The sequence below is a fragment of the Taudactylus pleione genome, unplaced genomic scaffold (genome assembly GCF_031769625.1).
Source record: "Taudactylus pleione unplaced genomic scaffold, aTauple2 ptg000734l, whole genome shotgun sequence".
NCBI classification, from domain to species: domain Eukaryota; kingdom Metazoa; phylum Chordata; class Amphibia; order Anura; family Myobatrachidae; genus Taudactylus; species Taudactylus pleione.
Window position 1 is genome coordinate 3,758,335 of NW_028285136.1, and position 22,809 is coordinate 3,781,143.

Here is a 22,809-nt window from a genome sequence, read left to right on the forward strand (position 1 = left end):
AGGAACCCAATTTACAACAAATTTATTGAGATGTTTTGTCACTTGAAATAACAGCAGCCCGCATTGTCTTATGATTAAAAATTTGCATAAACTGGTGTAAAACACAGAATATGTTGAAAACTTAAAAATTAAAAGACAATTTGGGCCCTATTTATCAACCAGTTTTATCACTCACAGTGAGTGATAAAACTCGCTGTGTATGATAAATGGTTCTCCAGCCAATCAGCTCCCAACGGTCATCTGTTTGAATAATGACAGTTGGGAGCTGATTGGCTGGAGCACCATTTATTATACGCAATGAGTTCCATCACTCGTTGTGAATGATTAAACTCGTTAAATGGGGCCCAAGTTAATAATGAAGTAATGAAGTTAGAGAAACATAATAGTAGGGGATACAGTCACATGATAAGTTTGGGTGGGCAGTCACAATTAGTGTTCAGAAATTTGGGGGGGAGGAGAGATACTGGCTTGGTTACTATCAATAATATTACTGGTTAATGTGTGGAGAATTGCATTCTCAAACAGTGGCTATAATAAAGCACATTTATACAGACAAGCAAAATTACCCTATTAAAAGGGACAATCCAATAAGACAAAATGAACAATTAATACAATTACCCTTAAAAAAGGGGAAAAACAATCGGTAGGAAACAGAGACGTACCCAGAGTGTGGGCACTGGGACCCCCAGGTTACCGGTTCCTTAGAATTCCGGATAGTCCTAAGGGGTCAAACACGAAAGGGTCCCAATGCTTACATAACACCGGATCACTGCTCTGGTCCTGAACAGTACACACCTTCATGCTCCATTTCATTTGTCTTGGCTAGTTTGGACTTCTGTCTCCAGTTCCCACGGACATTTTCTAGCCCAAAAAATGTTTTATTCCATCTGTGGAACATTGATGGTTCTTCTTAAGATGGTCCAGTATGGAGTGGGATCCTTTCTTTATATTCCGGTGTTCACTCATCCTGGTCTTAAGAGCTCTGGGGGTTTTCCCCACCTATATAAAGCCACTGGTACATTCAATTAGATAAATGACGTTTGTTGTGTGACATGTAATGAACTGGTATATTGTGTACTTTGGGCCTGATTCAGACCCGCTCGCGAGCGCATAGCACTTGCAGGCGGGTCGATGTGCGCGTGCGCGAGCCCTGGAGCGAGTGAGAACTTCACTCGCTCCGGGCTCAATACAAAACGGGGCAACTGTCGATGTTGATTGACAGCTCGCCCCATTTTGCAGGCGGAGAGGGGGGGAGGGGAGGCTAGACAAACTGAGGCGTTCCCGAAGGAACGCCTGCCGTTTGTGGGTGACCCTACTGACATCATTCGTAATGCCAGTAGTGAACTTCCTGCTCTATTAGAGCAGGAAGTTCTCTCGGGCTTGCGGGAACAGAGACCCTACCACAGCTATGCGAGCGGCCTGGAGGCGGATTTTTTTTTTTTTTTTTTAAATCCACTCCGATTCAGAGCGAGCGCCTCTGAATCAGGCCCTTAGTACCAATTTTTTCAAATTCCCTAATTTAGCTACTGGTGGTGCTTTCAATGGTTCAACAAGATATGCAGGTACCACACCTACATAGATAGGGCCTGATTCAGAGCCGGACGCTATTTGCGCTCGCTCGTTCAGAAAAAGGGGCCAGGTATTTAAATAGAGCGCTCGTTCTTTGCGGTCTGTTGACGCCTCTATGTCTGAACGAGCGAGCGAAACATGCACTCGCTATTTTTTTTTAAAACTCCCCCTGGCCGCTCGCATCCTACGTCATCTCCGCTATTTATTAGATTAATCGAGTACATCGAAAGGCGTCTGAACTGCTCGCAGTGCTTGTGGTAGGATTTTCCTACCGCAATCATGTGAGCAGTTCAGGCTAAAAGACAACCAAGTGACGTGGTTGATGACGCTGCTTTGTTAATTAAGCACACCCTTAAAACGGATCTCCACTCCCCGTTTCCAAGCACCTTCCCCTGTTACCACCCACAAACGCCTCATTCTGTCACTCAAATTAGCAGGCATTCGCTATTTTGCGAACACACAATTTCCGACCGCAATGACTGGTTCGCGCATGTGTATTACAACCTATACACATGAGCAGTTGTGCGAACATCGCTCGGAGCGAACGAGCGTCCGCTTACGAGCGGCTCTGAATCAGGCCCATAGTTCCTTAGATTTGGAGCTTTTCTGTAAATATAGGCTGGAATTTCAGGATGTCTCAGTGTTTCCTAAATATTTTTTCAGTATCTTTATGTTGGTGTCTATGTTGAGTGATGAAGGCGCAGTCTGTTTTTTTTTATTTTTTTATTTTTATTATTCCCCCGTATTACTTTTGGAGCTCGCTACCAATACACTACTCCTAATTGTGTAGGTGGCTTTATCTTCTGCTTCTTCTAGAATGTTTGGTTTGTAGCCACTAATGATGAAGTTTTGTTTCATGGGTTTTTAGTTGTTCCATGAAGACCTTTTTTTCTGGACTGTGACCATGTTGACGTTCATAATGTCAACACTGCAATGTCGACATCCCGAGAAAGTTGCCATGATAAATGTCAGCAGTCTAATCGTTGCCCAGCCACAAGCAGCTACATATTTTGTACAATTCCCCCCGGTTTAGCAATCGGTGCAGTAAAGTAAGGCGTTAGAGATAGAACTCAAGTTTGGTAAATTGTGGCACAAGTAAAATCTGTATTGCTGCTACATAGATCGTTAGTGAGCGCCGGACAATAATATACCCTTAAAACACTTGTTGTTTTAAATACACAACATTAAGTAATATAAAAATGGATTGAATGCTATACTTGACAGTGTGAAGACGGCAGGCTTACTTGGAATGGCTCAAATGTAAATGGGACACCTTACCGTCTGTGAATTTCAGGGTACATAAATCTAAAATAAATACATTTTTGTAAATAAAGCATGAACGCATTACTATAGCTCTTAGAAAATACACTTTATTGGAGCATTTCCCTCTCCCCAGAACAGCAACAACTAATACACCACAAATCACTTTAGACTGTGAAATGATTGCAATCCGGTAAGTGATTATAGGAAATTCTGTACAATACATCAATCATTTTTTTCCACATCGACTGTATAATACTGAGGTCTCACAATAACGTCCATTGTGTTTCCTGTGCGGCTGGCAAAGCGTGAAACAGCTGAGGGCCACATTACGCCCACACGGTCTGCAGGTGTGCAGCTGAGCTGTCTACAGGCAGTAAGAAGCTCTAATGTAATTACTGAATTGTGCTTGAACAGGTTTATCTTTAGCATTAATGAAAAATGGTCATTAGGCGAGTGATCAAAGCTAACAGTTCAGCAAGTAAGCTGCCAGCGTGCTCTGTGCACAATACAGACAAGAGTTATTAGCATGGCTGGGGAGACAGATACAGGACTAGACAGGTGTACCCAGGAGACCTGGGCACATCCATCCAAACATTACTAGATCACCGCACACTATAGTAATACTTACTTTGTGGTGTCCAATAGACCCTTCAGAAAACAGCGGGGAAAGCAGACAAAGTGCAGGTCAAAAACAGGACAATAATATACCAAATGTACAATACCAGTTCAAACTAAATTTCCAGTGTACAGAAACGTGCTCGTTACTGAATACCCAACCCCAATACCCCTCCCCATCCCCTGGTTTGCTAATACAGTAAGCAGGAGTAAGGCTAGGGTACACACTTAGCGACCCACCAATGCAACGCCCGATGGTGCCGATGAAAATCGGCTGGTCAGTACACCGTGCACGATTCAGTGAACGAATGCCCGATATATATCATTCACTGGCAGCATTGACCTTGCCGGCGTAGGCAGCTGGGTTGCCCAATCGGCCTTGCATGCAGGCCGATGGAATGACCCCGATGAAGGTCCCGAAGGAACACGCATAGGTGGTACACAAAGACTATGTGTACGATAGGTCGGCCCAATCCGCGAGGGCCGGACGACATATCGTCTAGTGTGCACCCAACTTTAGAGAGCCAGTAAGTAAAACAAAGGTTCCGCAGGCGGAACTTCCCCAGGTATTAGATGGTCAAACACTTTTCTAGAGACTGGATTTCTTCACTGCGCAAAAAACTGTGCGTTTTCTTACACATTATTTCACATCTGCGTTTTTCTCGTACGTGCTGCTTGCATTCTTTTACCGCACACACTCCCAAAGAGACACTTCTGCGTTACGGTACTACCATTGTGCGCTCATGCACTGATAGAAAGGCTCTATATACTGTAGGTGGTAAAGGACATTTTAAATCTTTACCATTCTGGTTTATAGTAAATTGACACCAAGGTCAACTAACAAACAAATCCGTAAAAAAAACCCTGCAGGCCCAACGTGCAGCCCACCGGCTGCTGTGGAACTATACATCCCAGCATGCCCCAATAGCTAAACTCTCTCAGGGCATGCTGGGATGTGTAGTTCCACAGCAGCGTGGAGGGCCGCAAGTTAAAAAAAATCCCTGCTCTAAATTGAAGGTTGTTCTGTAATGAAATGGTTGGGCCTGTGGTGCGGAACATAGCTGCGCGTACATTCATGTGTAAAAGTGAATCCATCATGAGATCACTGTGTGTGGAGATAACACTTTTATGAACTTGTTGTTATAGAATAAAATGAACAGACCCCTACAGGTCATTTTAATAATGAAATCCATCTGTCTTGCAACTGTAAGAGTTACTTAAAAGCCAAATTCTTGGCTAGAGATCCATACTGGGAATTGGAAGCCCTTTGCCAGCTTAATGAGGAGGCAGGTTGTAGGTGGCTGCATAAATCCAATATTCATGTAATGGTTATATACACTGTACTATAGTGTATCTAATTATCTGGAGCAGTTAGGCAGAAGGCTTTCACATAATGATGAGATGTATATAAAATGACTCTTATAGAGACAAGTCGTGCCAAATGTATCACGGGACTCTCATAGGAGACAAGTCGTGCCAAATGTATCATAGGAAGCTGCACAAAGTTGCCAGTGACCAGCCGATAATGCTTCTGCCATGCTGTAGCCTCACTTTACATGCCAACTGCTACCATTGTAGCCATTATCCCAACCACCACTAATGGGGCCCATACATCTACGGGTGTATTCTCCTTTCTGCTGACGCCGATCGGCAGCTGGTGATTAGTCAGCAAAGTACAGCATGCTAAAAACCCCTAACTTGACGATCTCTCTAATTTGTTTGGTCGGAATTGGTGTACTGAGGATTACAAAACATGTTGTATTTCCCTGATATCAGCAAAACGGGGTAATCGCCCCGATAGCTGCTGGATGAATGTGGACGTCTGTTTCATGTCATTGTGTGCAATTTACGTCTTCACCACCTCAGAGTACAGCGCTGTGTAATAGGACAGAACTCTATAAGCAAAAGGGTAGGTGGGGGCTGTGAATGCCCCGGGTAGGTAGGTGGGGGGAGTGAGTGACGCGGGGCAGGTAGGTGGGGGGAGTGAGTGACGCGGGGCAGGTAGGTGGGGGGAGTGAGTGACGCGGGGCAGGTAGGTGGGGGGAGTGAGTGACGCGGGACAGGTAGGTGGGGGAGTGTCTCCAGATTTACACCCCGTCCAGCTGGTTTGGGAATGAACTGGACAGAAGAGTGAAAACAAAGCAACCTACAGGTGCAACACATTTGTGACAACTTCTGCAACAATGTTAGGAAGAACTTTCTGAACTTTGGGCCCGATACAGCATGTATCGCAATCGCGTACGTAGATCGGCCAATGGCGCGTACTACGCATGCATATGCACCGTAGTGTGCTTGCGCAGCGATAGCATTTCAATCACATTGTGATTATGCCAGCACTTCGAAAGCCATCGCAGAGTGAGCGACGGGACGGCAGCGTTTGGGGGGTGGTTGGAGAAACGCAGGCATGCCAATCCGTTTGAACGCCGATGCATGGGCGTGCATAAATTAGTCCCCGCGACGGCATATGAGACTTGCAATTTCTGAGACAGGTCAGACCTGCTGTAATTATGCATGACGGGCGATGTTGTTCGATGTTACTGATGTAAACGCAGGTACTGCGAGGTATCACGTATGCGAGAAATATAGTGGGCGTCTCTATGCTGGCTGAGCGGTTGCAAACATTAGCATATTTTCGCACAACTACATGCGATTACGCAGCCGCGATCACAACAGCGATCCGTGCTGAATCCGTCCCTAGATCTGGATTTCCATTGTACAAAGAGTGCCACAAGTGTCCCCAGCGGTCATATCTGTAAAAGGCGGCTACTTTGAAGAGTCAAAAATGTACAATTATTCTATGATTTTGATATCTATGCCTTAATTAGGCACACAGACATTAAACTGCGCAATAAAATATAGGGGTGGACTAAAACTTTTGACTGGTAGTGAAAAATCTTAACTCAGATCATCAAGAAAATGATCTAGCAAACCTTTACATTTAATATTTTTATATATATATATATATATATATATATATATATATATATATATATATATATATATATACACACACACACATACACACAGTACCAGTCAAAAGTTTGGCCACACCTTCTCATTCAATGGTTTTTGTTTATTTCAATTATTTTCAACATAGTAGATTAATACTGAAGACATCACTATGAAAGAACACATATGGAATTATATTGCAAACAAAAGAGTGTTAAACAAATCAAAATATGTTTTATATTTTAGATTCCTCAAAGTAGCCCCCTTTTTCTTGGATGACAGCTTTGCACACTCTTGGCATTCTCTCAATCAGCTTCATGAGGTGTCTCCTGGAATGGTTTTCCAACAGTCTTGAAGGAGTTCCCAGAGGTGCTGAGCACTTGTTGGCTGCTTTTCCTTCACTCTGCGGTCCAACTCATCCCAAACCAGCTCAATTGGGTTTAGGTTGGGTGATTGTGGAGGCCAGGTCATCTGACGCAGCGCTCCATCACTTTCCTTCTTGGTCAAGTAGCCCTTACATAGCCTGGAGGTGTGTTTGGGGTCATTGTCTTGTTGAAAAACAAATGTTGGTCCCAGTTAGCACAAATCAAATGGGATGGCATATATATGTGTTGCCTTGGTTGAGTGTGTATAGGACAGTTATATACTGTGCTGCCGACAATGGCCACTGAACTAGTAAAGAAAGTCTGAAAACCCTTAAGCAAGAAGTCTATCTTCTACAGCGCATCCTAATCATAATCTATGGTTATTTTAGTAATAGAGTCCAAGTTTGGCTTCTCTCCCCCTCCCCGCCCATGGACTGAATTAAGATGTTTTTTTAGGGCTGACTTGTGCTTAAAATCCATGTCACAGCAATGACACTTGTAGGGACGGTCCCCACTGTGGATATTATGATGGTCTTGAAGGGTGCTCTTTGCAGTGAAAGTCTTCAAACACACAGAACACTGGAACGGCCGGATGCCCATGTGGCCGCGGATGTGTCTGTTCAAGTTCTTTTTCTGCGTAAAGGTTTTCCCGCACTGCAGGCACAAGAAAAGTTTGTGCATCTTCAAGTGGCGCAAGTAGTTCTCCAAGTGTAGAAAACCGCGAGGGCACTTTGGACACTGATGTCTCCAGGAGCAGCTCCCTTCTGCTGGGCTTGGAAGGCCGTGCATCACAGCAGAAGAAGGTGGAGTACAACCATCCTGGAAACTCGGATACTGACCGCCTGGCAGATCGTTCATACGGTTTTCCACCGTAGAGTTAATCATGGAGTGCTGAGTGTCCGAAAAATACATGTTCGATTTGGAAGACGTGCAAGGCTGGGGGAACGGTTCGCTCTCTTCATGGTTTGCATTGTCGGACACCGAGCCCATCCGGAAAATGCATATATCATTGTCTTTGTAATCCATTTCCGCCGCAGAAAGCTCATTCTTTTCAGACACTGGGCTCTGCAGCTCGCTCTGGTCATTTCCTTCCTTCTTCACCTGGTAGTCCAAGTTCAGCTGGATGTCATCTGACAGTTCAATAATGTCGCAATCTTTATCCCGACTGTTGGCGGATCCTATTTCAGCCGCGCAGGGAGCATCTTTGGCTGGCTGCAGTGTGTCCTCGTCGTCACCAGTCTCGCTCTGCAAATACCGTGAGAGAGCTTCTGTGCATCTTTCCACGATGTGAACCATTTGCAGATAACTGGCCGCGGTCAGATACTTCAGAAGCTCTTTTTTCCTGACCTCCAGGACCCCGGTGTAACAGGAGAGAAGAAGTTTCTGTCCCACTTCCGCATTCTGCAGGATGGTGATACGAACCTGCCTGGACTGATTCAGCAAAAACTGGTCCCTCATGAATGTGGAGCAGGCGGCGAAAACGACCTTATGCCCGTGGAACTCCGCGTCATTGATGTATATGGAAACGTCGCAGAACAGATTCTGCTCTCGGAGGATGTTCATCTTCTGCAAGACGCCATCTCCTTGCTGCTCAAACCGAAAGTGGAGGATGTCGGAGTCAGACATGGTGACAGCCCTGAAGACGACAAAACATACATGATTACAGAAGAACGCGTGATGTCACTAACTGTGCCAGGTCATCCTCTGTCATTACCGAGCCTGGATGCTCCTTAACTATAGCCTTAATGACGTGTGCCAGCATTTTTTGACAGGTTCCCTTTAACAGCTGTATTCTCTCTCCAATATCTCAGCCACTCTCCTCTATGGATGCTCATCTCATTTATTGGGTTAGGGGTCTCGCTTACCAGCCAGTGGGGGACATGCTTATAAAAAGGATGAAGAGTTTGTTTTTGCTTTGCCCAACACATTAACGGGGTTACCAATGGCGATAACTGTAAACACGGGGAACCCTACTTGGCAAACACTTTTACTGTCATTGTTTATCACCTTCTCAGTTTGTCTATACACAACAGAACATTAAGAAAATAATTATATATATATATATATATATAAATATATATATTTTTTTAATACATAGACTTGCCTCTTTATCCATTCAGGCTGGGAAGCTGCCCAATCTTACATCCACATATGTCCTTTACTGGACAGTGGACACCGGGCTCTATCATAACATCTTTTTCACTAGCTTCCAGCACTAAAGGGGCTATGACAGCACTTAGGAGAGTTATAAGACTGTTTCCACATGTTAAAGTTTTTTATTAATAGCCGGAAGATGGATATAGCACTGTTTAATTAGAAATCCTTATGCCATCTATGATAAATGGAGCCCACAAAAAGGTAATTGTAAACAGTCTAAACATTTCAACTTCATGGGCAGCCTTTATTGATGAAAATATCAAACTGACCTTTGTACCACGCTCACTACAGTCTCTGATAAATATATGACTCTAAACTTTGTGATTACTCAAAAATGAAACACATTGGATTTCTAGAGCACTGACTACCTGACCTGTAGTGGTATCACCTGCCCAATCCTTGTTATCGGTATCTGACAGCAGCCCCCAGCAGCGGGCACAGGACAGTAGCGGACACTCTTTAAACATAACCGGATAATTACTCATCTCAAATAAAATTTTAGTTAATTAACTAAAACAAAACAAACGGCCACAGGAAGTGGGTGGTTATACCAATTATCTTATAATATTTACGTCAACTGTGAATTGTAGGAGAGTGTATGGGAGTGCCTGTTTTCTGTGTGTGTGAGGGGGCACTAACTTTATAAACTGTAAAGGGTATGGTCCTGGTTATGCGTATTACTACATTTTCTAACAGGCACTAGACAGCAGAAAAGCTTCCCACACTAAACCTTGAGATTTATTTCCGCAAATTAGATTTTCTTGTTTATTTTAGCCCATCATTCTTATTTTTTGTGGGGAGAGTGTTTCTGCTGTGCAGAGAAGTGTCAATCTATGAATGGAAAGGTCAATTTGTAGCTCAGAGATATTGGTACAATTGCTACGTCTTACTTTTTCTAGTCAAGTGAAAGGAGAAGAAATCCCAGTTTAGCAAAACATTCCGTGTCGTTACCTTGTGTCATCATTGTGTCTAAGCTACCGTGGCTGCATCGGAAGACTGGACGCTGAAAGCAGAGGGCATGAAAGATACGATCTAGGTATAAAGTTGCCATCATTTACCTTTAGGGGGCGCTCTCAAGGCCGCTTCCAGGGTAAAGGTGGTTTCAGACCTGGGTGGAGGCACTAAAAGAAAATAACAGAAGGCTGAGGGTTAAGAGAAATTACGGTACTTCCGTATCTTTACGGCCCCTGGTTACGCTACTTGCGTATCTTCACTATTCAATGAAGATACGCAAGTAGCGTAAACTTCAGGAAATACTATTCGGACCCTTGCGGGCTCGCTGCGCTCGCCACGCTGCTGGCACGGTGGCTCGCTTCGCTCGCCACATGGATTTATTCCCCCTCCATGCCCACTTGGATGGTAGGGAATGACGTTAGATGGTAGGGAATGACGGACACTGGCTTAACCGGTGCATGCACAATAGTAACTATCTTGCACCAGGTTTCTAGAAGGCATTCAGAATGCAGACATGTGGGTTCACTCTGCATGCCATCTAAAAACGCTACTTGGGTTGATTGGAGTACTTAGGCTGCCAGCTTCACAGAGTCTAGTAACATGGGAAGGTGGTACTGTTGTTACTGGACCTCTTCCTGGGACTGGTGGTCATCACTTGCATGGATATAGTGAACCCATTGTTACTTTTTCATTCAAATTCAATATCCCTATCAGTGTTAAGTAAGTATCTTACTTTTATCAAAATACTTGCCTAGACATTTTCGTACAAATTAAGAGGTCTCAGATGTGGTACAATCTGGCCTGTGAGTAAACTCATCAGCAGGTACCGCAAAAGAGTTAACTATTAACCAGGTATCTGTATAGCCAGCAGGGCCCCTCTGATCCCCCAGCTAGATCTATCGCAGCTTCATAAAACATAGGTTCAGAAAATGACTTTGGTTACTAAGGGAGAGGCACAAAGCTGCATTGATAAATGACAGTGTACTGAGGTTTTATTTCTGCTGAATTGTTCTCCTGTGTTCTTGGGTCTTATCTCATCACGTAACGTAACAATGTGGTTGAACAGGCCAATCACAACTCATCTTTCATCTGCCCAGGACGTCTTTGCCAAAATCGTATTATTCCAGATAGTGTTTGGCTGATAGTTTGCTGGGAATTGTACAATTTATGGTCCAACTCTCGAGGTTCCTTGGGGCGGGTCCATTAAAGCTTTGTTTTGCCAAATCCCCTGAAAACTGCCGGTTAAGTATGCTATGCATATAGGGCCTAATTCATTACCGCACGCAATCAGCAGATTGTTGCGTACTGCGCATGCATCGCAGTGATGCGCGCGAGCCGGCCACTGCGATCGCAGTGTCCACGCAGACCCATCGCAGAGTGATTGACAGGAAGGGCCGTTTGTGAGTGGCAGGGGGGGGGGGGTCTTCAGCGAAACGCATGCGTACTAGTGCGTTTGACTGCCGTTACAGGGGCGTGCATAAATTAGCAACTGCAATGCCCTACGCAGCCTGAAGCCTCATAGCGTGCGATGAGGTTAGCGATTTCTGAGTACGGTCAGAGCTTGTGCAAGTGTGCGTGAGGCTGCGATGGTACTCGATTGTACCGATGGTTTCGCAGTCTTGCTACACATTAGGGATGTGTGTAAGGTAAGGTGGGCGTCCTTATGTTATTCTGCGGCGGCACAGCGATAGTAATGGATTACCATACTATGGCAGTTGAACTGCGTGCGTAATTGCTATTGCATTCGCAGTTGCAATCGGTAGTGAATCAGGCCCATAGTGCAAGTGTTACCAAACCTAGCCATGACAGCCCATGCTGCTACTACTGCTTTAGTGACCAGTGTTCATTCCAGCACCCTGTTCCTGTCAAACCCCGTGCAGTTCCTCTTTCCTGCCTGGGGTGGCGCTCTCTACTCTGGTGCTGCACAGGTTGTGACAGGTTTAGGGTGCTAGAATGAACACACTTGCCGTAACAGTGTCTGTGACTATACGCTAATGCTAGTGTCAGCCCTTCCCTGGGGGTACAGCTGGGCGCCTGACTGTGCAAGGACTGAGGGACCCAATTTGTGAGACTTTAGATACAGCCATCGTGCGCACCCTGAAGACATGTCCTGGACTCTTCCCATAACAAGCTCATCAGATAGCGCATCAGAATAGCCACCTCCCAGTGCATGTCTGATACTGTGCGTCTGAACAGCGCCTTTGCATGTACACCCAGCGGGACGCGCACACACTACGACTTTTTAGAGATTTAGGGCCGAATTCAACTAGCCGCGAAAAGCCGAGGTCAGCGAAAAGTGCGACTTATCGCCTGTTTGGATGCGATGTTTCACCATGCGTGCTCTCTTGTTTCGCCCTATTCAATTCCAAAACATGGATAGGCAAATGTAGTGAATAGCGAAACTAGTGAAAAGGACAGGATATTTTGGGGAATTCAGTCTGTACCCCATAAAATGCCTAAGTGACACTGGGAATCAATAAAGAAGAGTATAAATAGCCCTAATAAAAAGTATTTAGTGATCTTATATAGAGACAAAGGGCTGTTATATGCATGTTTGCATAAGTGTGGAAAAATTATATAATGTAATGTTTTTTGAGGAAAATAAATATTGTAGTTAAATTTGGGGTACATATAAATGGGTACTAGTATATTTTGGTATCTCTAAAGAGAAGATTTTAAAAAAAAAATCAAAATAATACACCTGCTGCAGCCTCCTGTAATCTAAAAGCACCTGTCTCATCCTTATAGCCCCCCGCAAAGTACCAGGCCCCCTACTTTTTAACCAATTTTCAACACTTTTGACATTTTTGCCCCAAAAATGACATGTCTTTTTTTTGGGGTGAAGTCTTTTTTGGGGTGAATTAAGATCATTTAAAAAAAAATTTTTCGCCCAATTAGTCAGTAGGGGGGGAGGGGGGGTTGTGTCCAAAGGGTTCTGAACCAAGTCCCAACATTTGTACCCCATAATATGGATTTTGCACATCTTTTCTCCTGCCTTTTGCTGGAGAAACTTTTTTGCCTGATTTTGCCTAGGTGAAAACGTCCTGGTATTGACTACGGCGATACTTTGAAAACAGGCGAAAAAACCGCACATCGACGAAAACTTTTCTCCGATCTCAGCTTTTCGCGGCTAATTGAATTCGGCCCTTTGACGCCTGCACAGTTAAAAAAAAAAAAAAAAACTTTGCCCAAGTGGGCGAATATCGGCGTAGCGTGCGACTCAGAATCAGGCCGCAAGAAATGTCACTAAAGAAAGATTAACCGTTCGTAGTGATCATTCTAGCCCCCTGCACCTGTCACAATCCGTGAAGTTCCTCTTTCCTGCCTGGGGTGACGCTCTCTGCTCTGGTGCTTCTGCACCCTCCTGAGGTGCCAGCGAGCCTCTGCACAGCATCACACTTGGCACTTAAGTTGGAAAATGTAGTTTAGCATGGCTAAAGCCCGGGCATTAGTTGCGGTAACCACATCCCCATAATTAAGTGCAGGGCTTGATCTGGGCAACTAAATAGCTCCAGGTACTCATCCTGGGAGCTGCATCACCACCCTGGGAACTGAATAGCCCCCATGGAGAGAGCACTGTAAGTCATGTGACCAGCATGCTCATGGACTAATATGCTAGTTACACAGCTGGGGAGGACACTGTCTCTCCACCATTGCTTTGCATTTGCGATCCTTGTAATTATGGTGATGCGGCAGGAGCCTCCTGCTGCATTACGTATCGGAGCTGTGTTGTCCAACGCAGCATTGGATACTCTGCGGACCATCGGCCGGCTGCATGACCCATGGGGTCCCGCAGCCGGCTGCCGCAGATTAGAGTACCAGGCCAGGAAAACTCCATCAGCCAACGGAGATCCTGCCCTCTTCCCCCCCCTTCCCCAATGCCGGTGACACGCCTCCGTTTCAGGAAACGGAGGCCATCGTCACCCCCCACACTCCCCCAGACCGTCACGCGCATCATCCCCCAGCGCTCTCGTCACGCGCATCATCCCCCAGTGCTCTCCCAGCCCATCCACGCCCCCCCTGCACTCCCCCAGACTGTTACACGCATCACCCCCGCACTCCCCCAGACCGTCATGCACGTCATCGTCCCTCCGCGCTCCCCCAGACCGTCACGCGCTGTTCCCCCGCGCTCCCCAAGACCATCATGCACGTCATCTCCCCCCCCTCACGCTCCCCCAGACCATCATGCGCCGTCATCATCCCCCCCAGCGCACACTCCCCCAGACCGTCACGCGCTGTTCCCCCCGCGCTCCCCAAGACCATCATGCACGTCATCTCCCCCCCCTCACGCTCCCCCAGACCATCATGCGCCGTCATCATCCCCCCCAGCGCACGCTCCCCCAGACCGTCACGCACAAAATCATCGCATCCGCCCCCGCCCCCCCCCCCCCCAGACCGCCACACGCGTCATCATACCCCAAGCTTTTCAGGCGTGTGTGGTGTCATGTCATTTCCCTCCCCTCCCCACCCCAGGATCCCCCTGCACACCAGATACTGATAGTAGTAGACCCTCCAACATGACCCATTCCATCAGGTGCACAATGCTCCGCTCCTGGACTTCCCTCTTAATTTATGATTGAAGCACCCTGTGGTGAAACCCCTGTCTCATCTCTACACAGGTGGCTGCATTTATAAATGAGGGGGGAAGCCCAGGAGCAGAGCATTGTGTACCTGATGGAAGGGCTCCTGTTGTAGGTTAGGTAGTAGTATCCCTTATTCACATTATGACCACAGCAATTTCCACTACCTAAAGCAGTGGGTTCAATACATGCCCCCTGTTCCCCATATACTCCCATCATCTGCTTCGTACCTTATAGTCTCTTCCAAAGTGGCGCCAGCAGCAGCAGCCGGAGCCCGAGGCCTGCAGGAGTCAGCGGCCCCGGGAACGGAGTCCGTGTACTGTGTATGTGTAATTAATATCAGCGGTCACATGGTCTGATCATATGATCCGGTGACTGCTGATGACGTTTAATGAAGGGGACAGCCATCCATCCGCCGCCCGTGCCCTCAGCGCAGCGAACCGCTTACAAGCAGCCTGACGCTTATTGGCTGCTGCTGCTCCACGTCACCATCATCATCACCAATAGCGCATCAGGGGGGAGGGACAGGACGCGGCCCGACATGTGACCAGGCATCAGCGGTACAGTCATGGAAGTGGCTAGATCCCCTTCAGTTTTGGTACCCTGACGTCATCAGCTACTGTCTAATAACCCTTCCCGTACGGTCTTCCCATCTCGGTCTGTGGCCTTGTGTCTGTGGGCCTGATTCAGCAAGGAACGCAGTTGCTTATACGCACGCAATCGGCCGGTGAATTTGCACAACGTATGCATTGCAGTGCGTGAGCTAGGCGCTGCGTTAGGAATTGCCTACGCAGACCCATGGCAGGGTGATTGACAGGAAGTGCCATTTGTGGGTGGTGGTCGGCGAACGTATAAATTATACAGTGCGATACCAGATGCCGCCTGAGGCCTCAGTGTGCGCATACGTACGCAATTCCTGAGTAAGGTCTAGGCTTCCCTAACTGTCCGATGTTACTGATTGTTTCACTAGCTTGGTCAAGTGTACGGATGTGAGTAAGGGGACGTGGGCGTCCTTATGTCAGGCTGCGATCGCAATGCGAATGTAAACTTTTAAATAGCACCACTGATATTAGCAACGCAGTTGCGTGCGTATAAGCAGAATAGCGATCGGTGCTGAATCAGGCCCTGAGACTGGAATCGGTATGAAATACCGCCGGACACATGGTTCGATTCTTGGCAGCGCCTGGCCAACAACAGCAGAGATTCCGGCAGCGGAAGCCCGACCGGTGGAAATCCCAATTGTGGATAGGTAAGTACTTACTAACCTAACCCTCCTTAGGGGTGCCTAACCTTCCCTCCAAGTGCCTAACCCTAATCCCCCCTCTAAGTGCCTAACCCTAACACCCCCCCCTTCCCCGCTGCCTAACCCTCCCTCCCCCTAGCCTTACCCTAATTCCCCCCCAGGTGCCCTAAACCTAACCCTCCCCCCCGCGGCTGTGCGCTCGCGGCGCCTGGAATCCCTTCGATCGGGATGCCGGTCTCCCGGCGTCGGGGAAATGTCCGGCGTCTACATCTTGTCATATCCCGGCATTTCACCCTCGCCGGGATATGACAATCGGGAAGCCGGCTGCTGGTATTAAGGCAGCCGGCTTCCCGATTGTATACCCTGAGACTGAGAGTATTACAGAGAGTGCCATGGAGAGCAGACAATGGGGAGTGCACACGGGCCCCCTCCTCTCTTAAGACGCCCCTGGTGAAAAAAGCACTGGTAAAGTGATTAATGGCAGATATGTTTGGCCTAGGTTTTTGACCTATGTGTTTTAAACCCCCAGGAAAATTCTGTCCTGCTAAACAGATTAGAGTGTCAGCTTTCGGTAAAAGCCGGGTGGGTCCTGGGGGTGTGGATGTGAGAGTGAAGGGAGGGCTCTATTCACAAGGCCGCTTCTGCCTCTCCAGCTATCAGCCTGAGAACAGGCTGATTAGTACCTGCAGCTGTGTGAGGGTTTAGTTCAGTGTCTCATTTACCTGGGGAGCGCAAGCAGGCATGCTTGTTCAAGAGAAACTGTGATGTAACATTTGTAAGTAATGTGCATATGCCTATGTTGTGGTGAGGGCTGTAGGCCCTGCCATGTTGAGAGAGGAAATCTGCTGTTTAGTTAGTGCCCAAACAGGCTAGGATTTATTTTTATTATTTCTTTTTTATATATTGCAAAATAAAACCTAGCTGATGCTAGTTTACACGAAAACCTGGACTGGTGTGCTGACTCCTGGATAATGTGTGTTTGGAGGTGTCCATCTACCCCAGGAGAGGGACCTATTACCCCGATCATATTACACATATACATATACACATAATCGCTGCTCGCTCTGCCGTCCCTGTCCCCAAGCTAACAGTTTCTTTTTAAACTAAAAAAAAATATTTTTTTAATATGGCCATAATATTGTCATTTATTTTAAATTATCACTTTATGCTGTTTAAACTTGATTTAAAATTTTTGTTCGTAAACATTATTTTGAATTAGGTTTAAATAGCTCTTACATTATTTGGTAATAAAAAAAAATCCACTATTTTGGGGATACATTTTGAAAAAAATATTAGGCGGTAAAGTGGTCAAAAACCTTCAAACCACATGGTCTAAATACAGAATCGGTATGAAATACCGCTGGCCATGCGGTTCGATTCCCGGCAGCGGCAGCCCGACAGCGCTGGAAATACTGATCGTCTTCAGGTAAGTAATAACTAACCTAACCCTCCTTAGGGGTGCCTAACCCTAATCCCCCCTCTAAGTGCCTAACCCTAACACCCCTTCCCCACTGCCTAAACCTAAGTCCCCGGGGGGGTGCCTAACCCTCCTGGGGGGGGGGGGTGCCTAACCCTAAGTCCCCCCCCCGGGTGCCCTAAACCTAACCCCCCCCCCCCCCGCGGCTGTCCGATCAGGATGCCGGGCGCCTGTCTCCCGCCGTCGGGAAAATGACAGGCGTCTAGATATAGACACTTGTCATTTAACCCACGCTGGGATAAAGCAGTCGGTAAGCCGTCTGTCGGGATCACGTCAGCCGGTTTCCCGATTGCATCCCCTAAATACTGATATTGAAATTGAGTGCATTTTTACAACTACACAATTATACACACTTTTAACTTGCATAAATAGGAGGCACCAATGTATTTTAAAATAGTTTATTTTGATTTGATAAAATAAATAAATAAATCTTAATGTTCACCTGAACACTTTTTAGAAAAACCATTAGAGAATAGATACACGAGCTTTCTGCTCGTTTTAAAACACTTCTGGATTTCAACTTCCGTGTTTTAATAAAGAATACGTTTTATTAGTATGAAAGAACTACTCTGCTGGTTGTAAATTATCCTTGATAAAGTACCGTTGGTGGTAAGAAATGCATTAGGTAACCGGAGAGACCTTGTGTGCGCATTGGACTATAACATCCTCGTCGGTCTCCTGCGGGAAGACGAACTTGCACATGGAAGTGGTTACATTGTAGATCCATCTCAATACAATATTTTTTTTTTTTTTAGCTGTGATCATATCTCCTCTTCTGTATACCTATGAATTTCAATCCTCTTGGGTCCTTATCATGAACTTATGCAAAATGCTGTGATGAACTATTTATGCTTAGGGCCTGATTCATTCTCATACGCAGTGCTATTTAAATGTGGGATTTCAAATGGCCGGCGGTTCCAATCCCGAAAGCGGCATCCCGGCAGCAGTGAAAATTCAGATCGTCGAAAGGTTAAGTATTAACTAATCTATTCTACCCTCTAACCCTCCCTTAGGTGCCTAACCCGAACCTCTCCCCCAAGTGCCTAAACCTAACCCCCCCTTCCCCGCCACCTAAACGGGGGGGTGCCTAACCCTCCCTTCCCCTAGCCTGAACCTAACCTCCCGTGGGGGGTGCCTAACCCTAAGTCCCCCCCCCGGGAACCCTAAACCTAACCCCCCCCCCCCACCACACTGTTCGCGCCCGGCTTACCTTCAATTTCGACGCCTGTTTACCTAAATGTGTGCATTCACATCACGTATGCAGCCTGACATACGGACGCCCACTTCCCCTTACTCACATCCGTATACTAGGGCAACATAGCGAAACAATCGGTAACATCGAGAAACATCGGACCCATACGCGGTTAAGGAAGCCCAGACCTCACTCAGGAATTGCTATCTTCTGCGCATGCTACGAGACCTCAGAAGGCGTCAGGTATCGCAGTGACTTAATTTATGCACGCCTATATAACAGCGTTGAAACGCACCGGCACGCCTATGTTCGCCCGACCACCCCCCGTCACCACCCACAAATGGCACTTCCTGCAATCACTCTGTTCTGGATCTGCGTAGCCTCTGCAGTTTCCAGCGCAATTGCTAGTTTGCGCACTGAATGCGCAGTATGCGACAATCATCCGATTGCGTGCGCCTTTGCAACTGCGTTCCTTGCTGAATCAGGCCCTTAGTCCTTTTTTAATGGTGTGTATGTGTTCTGCAAATCTGGTTTAGAATCCCTTTTTGTTTATCCCACGTATTTATAATAACTGCAGGGACATACCAAAAGATACATGACACCTTCTGTGTTGCCTGTTAATTGATCTTTTATTTGGTATTTTTTCTTTGTTTGAAATTCTTGCAATAAAAAGACAAGAGCTAGATCAATATAAAACAGATTTATTATATTTATTTAAGAGTTCATTTTGTTTCATTAAATATGCATTCACTTGTACAAATATTTATTGAAAATGACCTGTAGATGCTCTTCCCAACTTCTACATGAGGTGGACTTAACAAAATCTGAAACTCAGAGCTTGCTGTTTAGTGAACCACGAAAATGTTTAAAGCACCAACTTTGGGTCTCACGGTTCTGTTTCAGCCTCTGAGACTCAGCAAGAAAATGCTTATAAAATCTATTTAACACAATGAAGCCGAAACACCTCTGAATTCTTAGTACCGAGTACCTGGTCATTAAGTAGATTATTTCCGCAGTGCTCTATAAGTCAATCTTGGTTATTGAAGTGACTAATGTGCAAAATGAATAGCTGAAATATCCCACAACTTCTGCACAAGATCAAAAGGGTTGTCTATGAACGATTTTTCTTTATTGGTTAGTACATGTCTCCGTGTAACTTTTTCCCAATAACATTGATCTATCTCTGCGGCTTTTTCAGTACCTTTCAGCCATGTCTTCATAAGGCAGAGTTTTTATTTTATTTTCCTACATTGCCCTTGGATACCACACACAGCTGTGATCTGGACCTAATTCTATCCCATGCGGAGTTCTATTTGATAATATAAAACTTGCCTAAAATCACAGAAGGAATTCACAAAAGAGAGAAAAAAAGGTAGAAACTGATGAAAAGACACTGGACAAGACGCTTAACAGGAGATTATTTATGAAGCACACTGACTGCATAGTGCCAAACGCCTAAAGCACATCCAGATTCTCACATACATTTGCCCGATTCCGAAAGAATCGTGACGACAAATCGTGTAAAATATGCCCAAATCGTGCGTTTCCACACACGATCACGATGCGCGTACCAGCTGGTCGTACATCGCATCTTCAGATCTGCCGTGCTGTAGGGCAGATCTGACAATCTCAGTCACGATGTACTGGAATAGTTAGGAGGCACGATAGATCGTTTGTCACATTGGACAGTTTTTTTAACACCAAATCGTGCCCACGACTGGCGGGGAGCTGCGGGGGAGAGTTCAAGGGGAAATCTGACACATCGCCAAGTGTGTAGGTATCTTTAGAAGGTTGCCTAGCTATGTGGAGAGGGGGGTAGTCTTAAGACTAGACACCATGTAAAAGTCGATATCAAAGTCCACCCACCTGCCACTTTACACCCATTATCAATGTTTATCCACTCTTGTCATTACATAAGCCTTTCCGTTATTCACCTAAAATACTGCTTGGTTTTGCCTCATGTATGGCTTAAATTAATCATCAGAGAGGACTTGGTGATGGTATTTATTGCATGTGACACTTTTGTGTGTGAAGCTTTTTATTACACTGGACGGAATGCACCTTAAACGTCTCTGCCAAAGTGCGAGTGGAAGACACAATGTGCAGCTTTCAAAGTACAGGACGATCTCCGATCGGCTTAGAGCTGGTGCAAAGTTCAATGCATTTTGCGTGCGGAAAATGGCTGATCGCCCTATCGCATTCCTTGTTAAATTTAGACGCAGACCACCTACTCCACGCTTGGCGAGTAACGCAGTCATTCCCTCCGACTAGTGCAAACCTCCCCTCTCCACAAAATGCCACCACCTGGCTCGTAAATGTCTGCGACTCAGCTAAAAAATCCAGGCACACTTGCACAAGGATTTTGCGCTGCTCCTCGGCCACAAATGTGCTTCGTAAATGACCTCCATGTTTTACTAGACGCGTATTACTAGTGCAAGACTTCATACACTTGGATTAGAGCAAGTATTTCCAGGCATACGGTATATTGAATGTCAATACCGTTCATCAATGAGCAGTCATTTTCCACAATGACCCAAGTGATAAAGTCAGACGCCAACCTCAATGATAGTAAAACACAAGGAAACCAAAGTACTTGGTTCTATTGCTTGGGGACATGTACATAATCAGCATGACTAGCAGAAGACAAGCTGAGACTATCAGAAATCATTTTCATAACGTAGACTTGACGATTTACTGGTAGCGGTTGGGCTCCAAGAACCAGGAGGGTGAGAGAGATTCCCGGCACATCGTGTCACTCTGTACATGTGTTTTGTTCATGCATTTCTCGTGTCAACAGGCAAATAGCATTTCTTTAGGTCACTGACAGGCACGCCATACACAGTACTACACACATATATACACTCAAACGTGCATTGTGCCTATGCAGAGCACTGTGCAACCCAGCAATCGGAAAAGCAAAGCATTCGTTGGCTCCATAAAATGATCTGACCATACAGTTGTAGGTGACTTGTCATTCATTTATTGTTGTTGGACTCTAGTATCTGCTATTAAGGTCAGAGAAGGAGGTTCTGAGATAGCTCTCGAGCAGCAGGGCACCAAGGCTTGTAACAGGGGCCCAGAGTTAACTGTGTCTGTGGCATATGGTATGTAACCCGTACAGTACAATCTACCAGTGTCCTAGAGCACACAGTCCAGAATGACCTAGGACCGTCTTGCTCTATCCCCCAAGCGATGGTACGAGAAGCTCTACATACAATCGTGTGCTATGGATGAGAGCCTTTGATGTGCTGCATCATTGTGGCGATAGAAGTGGTTGTTAATCATATTTGGTATAACATAAAATATATTGGTCATTTTATTTTCTCTTACTTTAAAAGACATAAAGCTCTGCTTGCTGATTAGCTGTATTTGTGCAGTTTGGGAGGTACCAAGGGGGTTCTAATACTAATATAACAGTCAGAGTTGATCTTATCTCTGTTCTCTACGCAGCGGCCACACACTTGAAATGATCAATACAGGCGACAGGGCCTACGTTCAAGACGACTAACAGTTTCCGAAACCCAACGACACATTATTTTTCAGAGATTTAAACTAATCAAAGTTCTCCAAACTTGAAGCTGACTTAAAATCCAGGGCCTGTCTTTTTATTGAACTGCTAAAGACATATGCACAATACGTTCCGTGCCTTTGTTTTTTTATCAACAGCTGAAGAAAGACATCCAAAAACCCACCCAACCTGTGGAGTACCGCCTGGCAAGATTTGGCACCGCAACTGAAGCATTCGGTTGTGAAAATGGCGGGTACTGCAGGAACTGTGCCGGAAATTTAATGTTGTGATTCCGTTAAATGAAACTTCCCTACGGTCTTACACTAGAACTAATCTGATCGGTGAAACTCCTCTCGAGATTGTATCTTTGTGTTGCAGTACTGCTTCAAGTGTATAAATAGCACCTATCAATATGAGAAGACCCCCATCGCTGGTCCCTGATGTCAGCAGCAGACCATCCCCACCTCATCCGTTCTAGCAAGCTAAGGCTTTAACAGGTCTAGATATAGATGGCATATGTGCTTCTGATGGCAATAAGGCACTGAAGGGGTGAGGTAACCCTCTTTAGGGTCTCAGCACACAGAGGATTCATCAGCTTAACTATGCTAAATACATCCAGTACATTTACAAGACAATCCTGGATTGGTTGGTAGATATCCAGGGAGCCCAGTGTGCTTTTTCCAAACATCTCCTGCCTGGTCTTCAGTGGCCCTAAAATAAAAATGTTCTTCCTTCCACACAGAGGGCCTGATTCAGAGCCATTCGTAAGCGTTCGCTCTGAGCGATGTTCGCACAACTCCACAGGCGTATGGGTCGTAAAGCGCATGCTCAAACCAGTCATTGCGGTCGGAAATCGTGCGCTCGCAAAACAACGAGGGGCTGCTAATGTGATTGAAAGAATGGACCGTTTGTGGGTGGTAACAGGGGAAGGTGCTTG

The 22,809-nt window shown here is 45.9% G+C and overlaps 1 protein-coding gene across 2 annotated transcripts; it reads right to left on the bottom strand.

Annotated features, from left to right (window-relative positions):
• Positions 1-332: 332 nt before the first annotated feature.
• On the bottom strand, positions 333-14,816 carry ZBTB6 (zinc finger and BTB domain containing 6). Of its 2 annotated transcripts, XM_088457034.1 has the most exons (3): positions 14,683-14,816; positions 9,977-10,039; positions 333-8,397 (listed from the first exon to the last, which is right to left on the bottom strand). In XM_088457034.1, the coding sequence occupies exon 3, from the start codon at positions 8,385-8,387 to the stop codon at positions 7,125-7,127; it is 1,263 nt and encodes a 420-aa protein (XP_088313160.1). In that variant the 5' UTR covers positions 8,388-8,397; positions 9,977-10,039; positions 14,683-14,816; the 3' UTR covers positions 333-7,124. The 2 variants fall into 2 exon arrangements, with proteins under 2 accessions (XP_088313160.1, XP_088313161.1); XM_088457035.1 differs by lacking the exons at positions 9,977-10,039; positions 14,683-14,816 and adding an exon at positions 9,870-9,969.
• Between the last annotated feature and the right edge of the window lie 7,993 nt (positions 14,817-22,809).

Bases quoted from the DNA above. Each gene is read 5' to 3' on its own strand.
- ZBTB6 (XM_088457034.1), bottom strand. From the start codon at position 8,387: ATGTCTGACTCCGACATCCTCCACTTTCGGTTTGAGCAGCAAGGAGAT.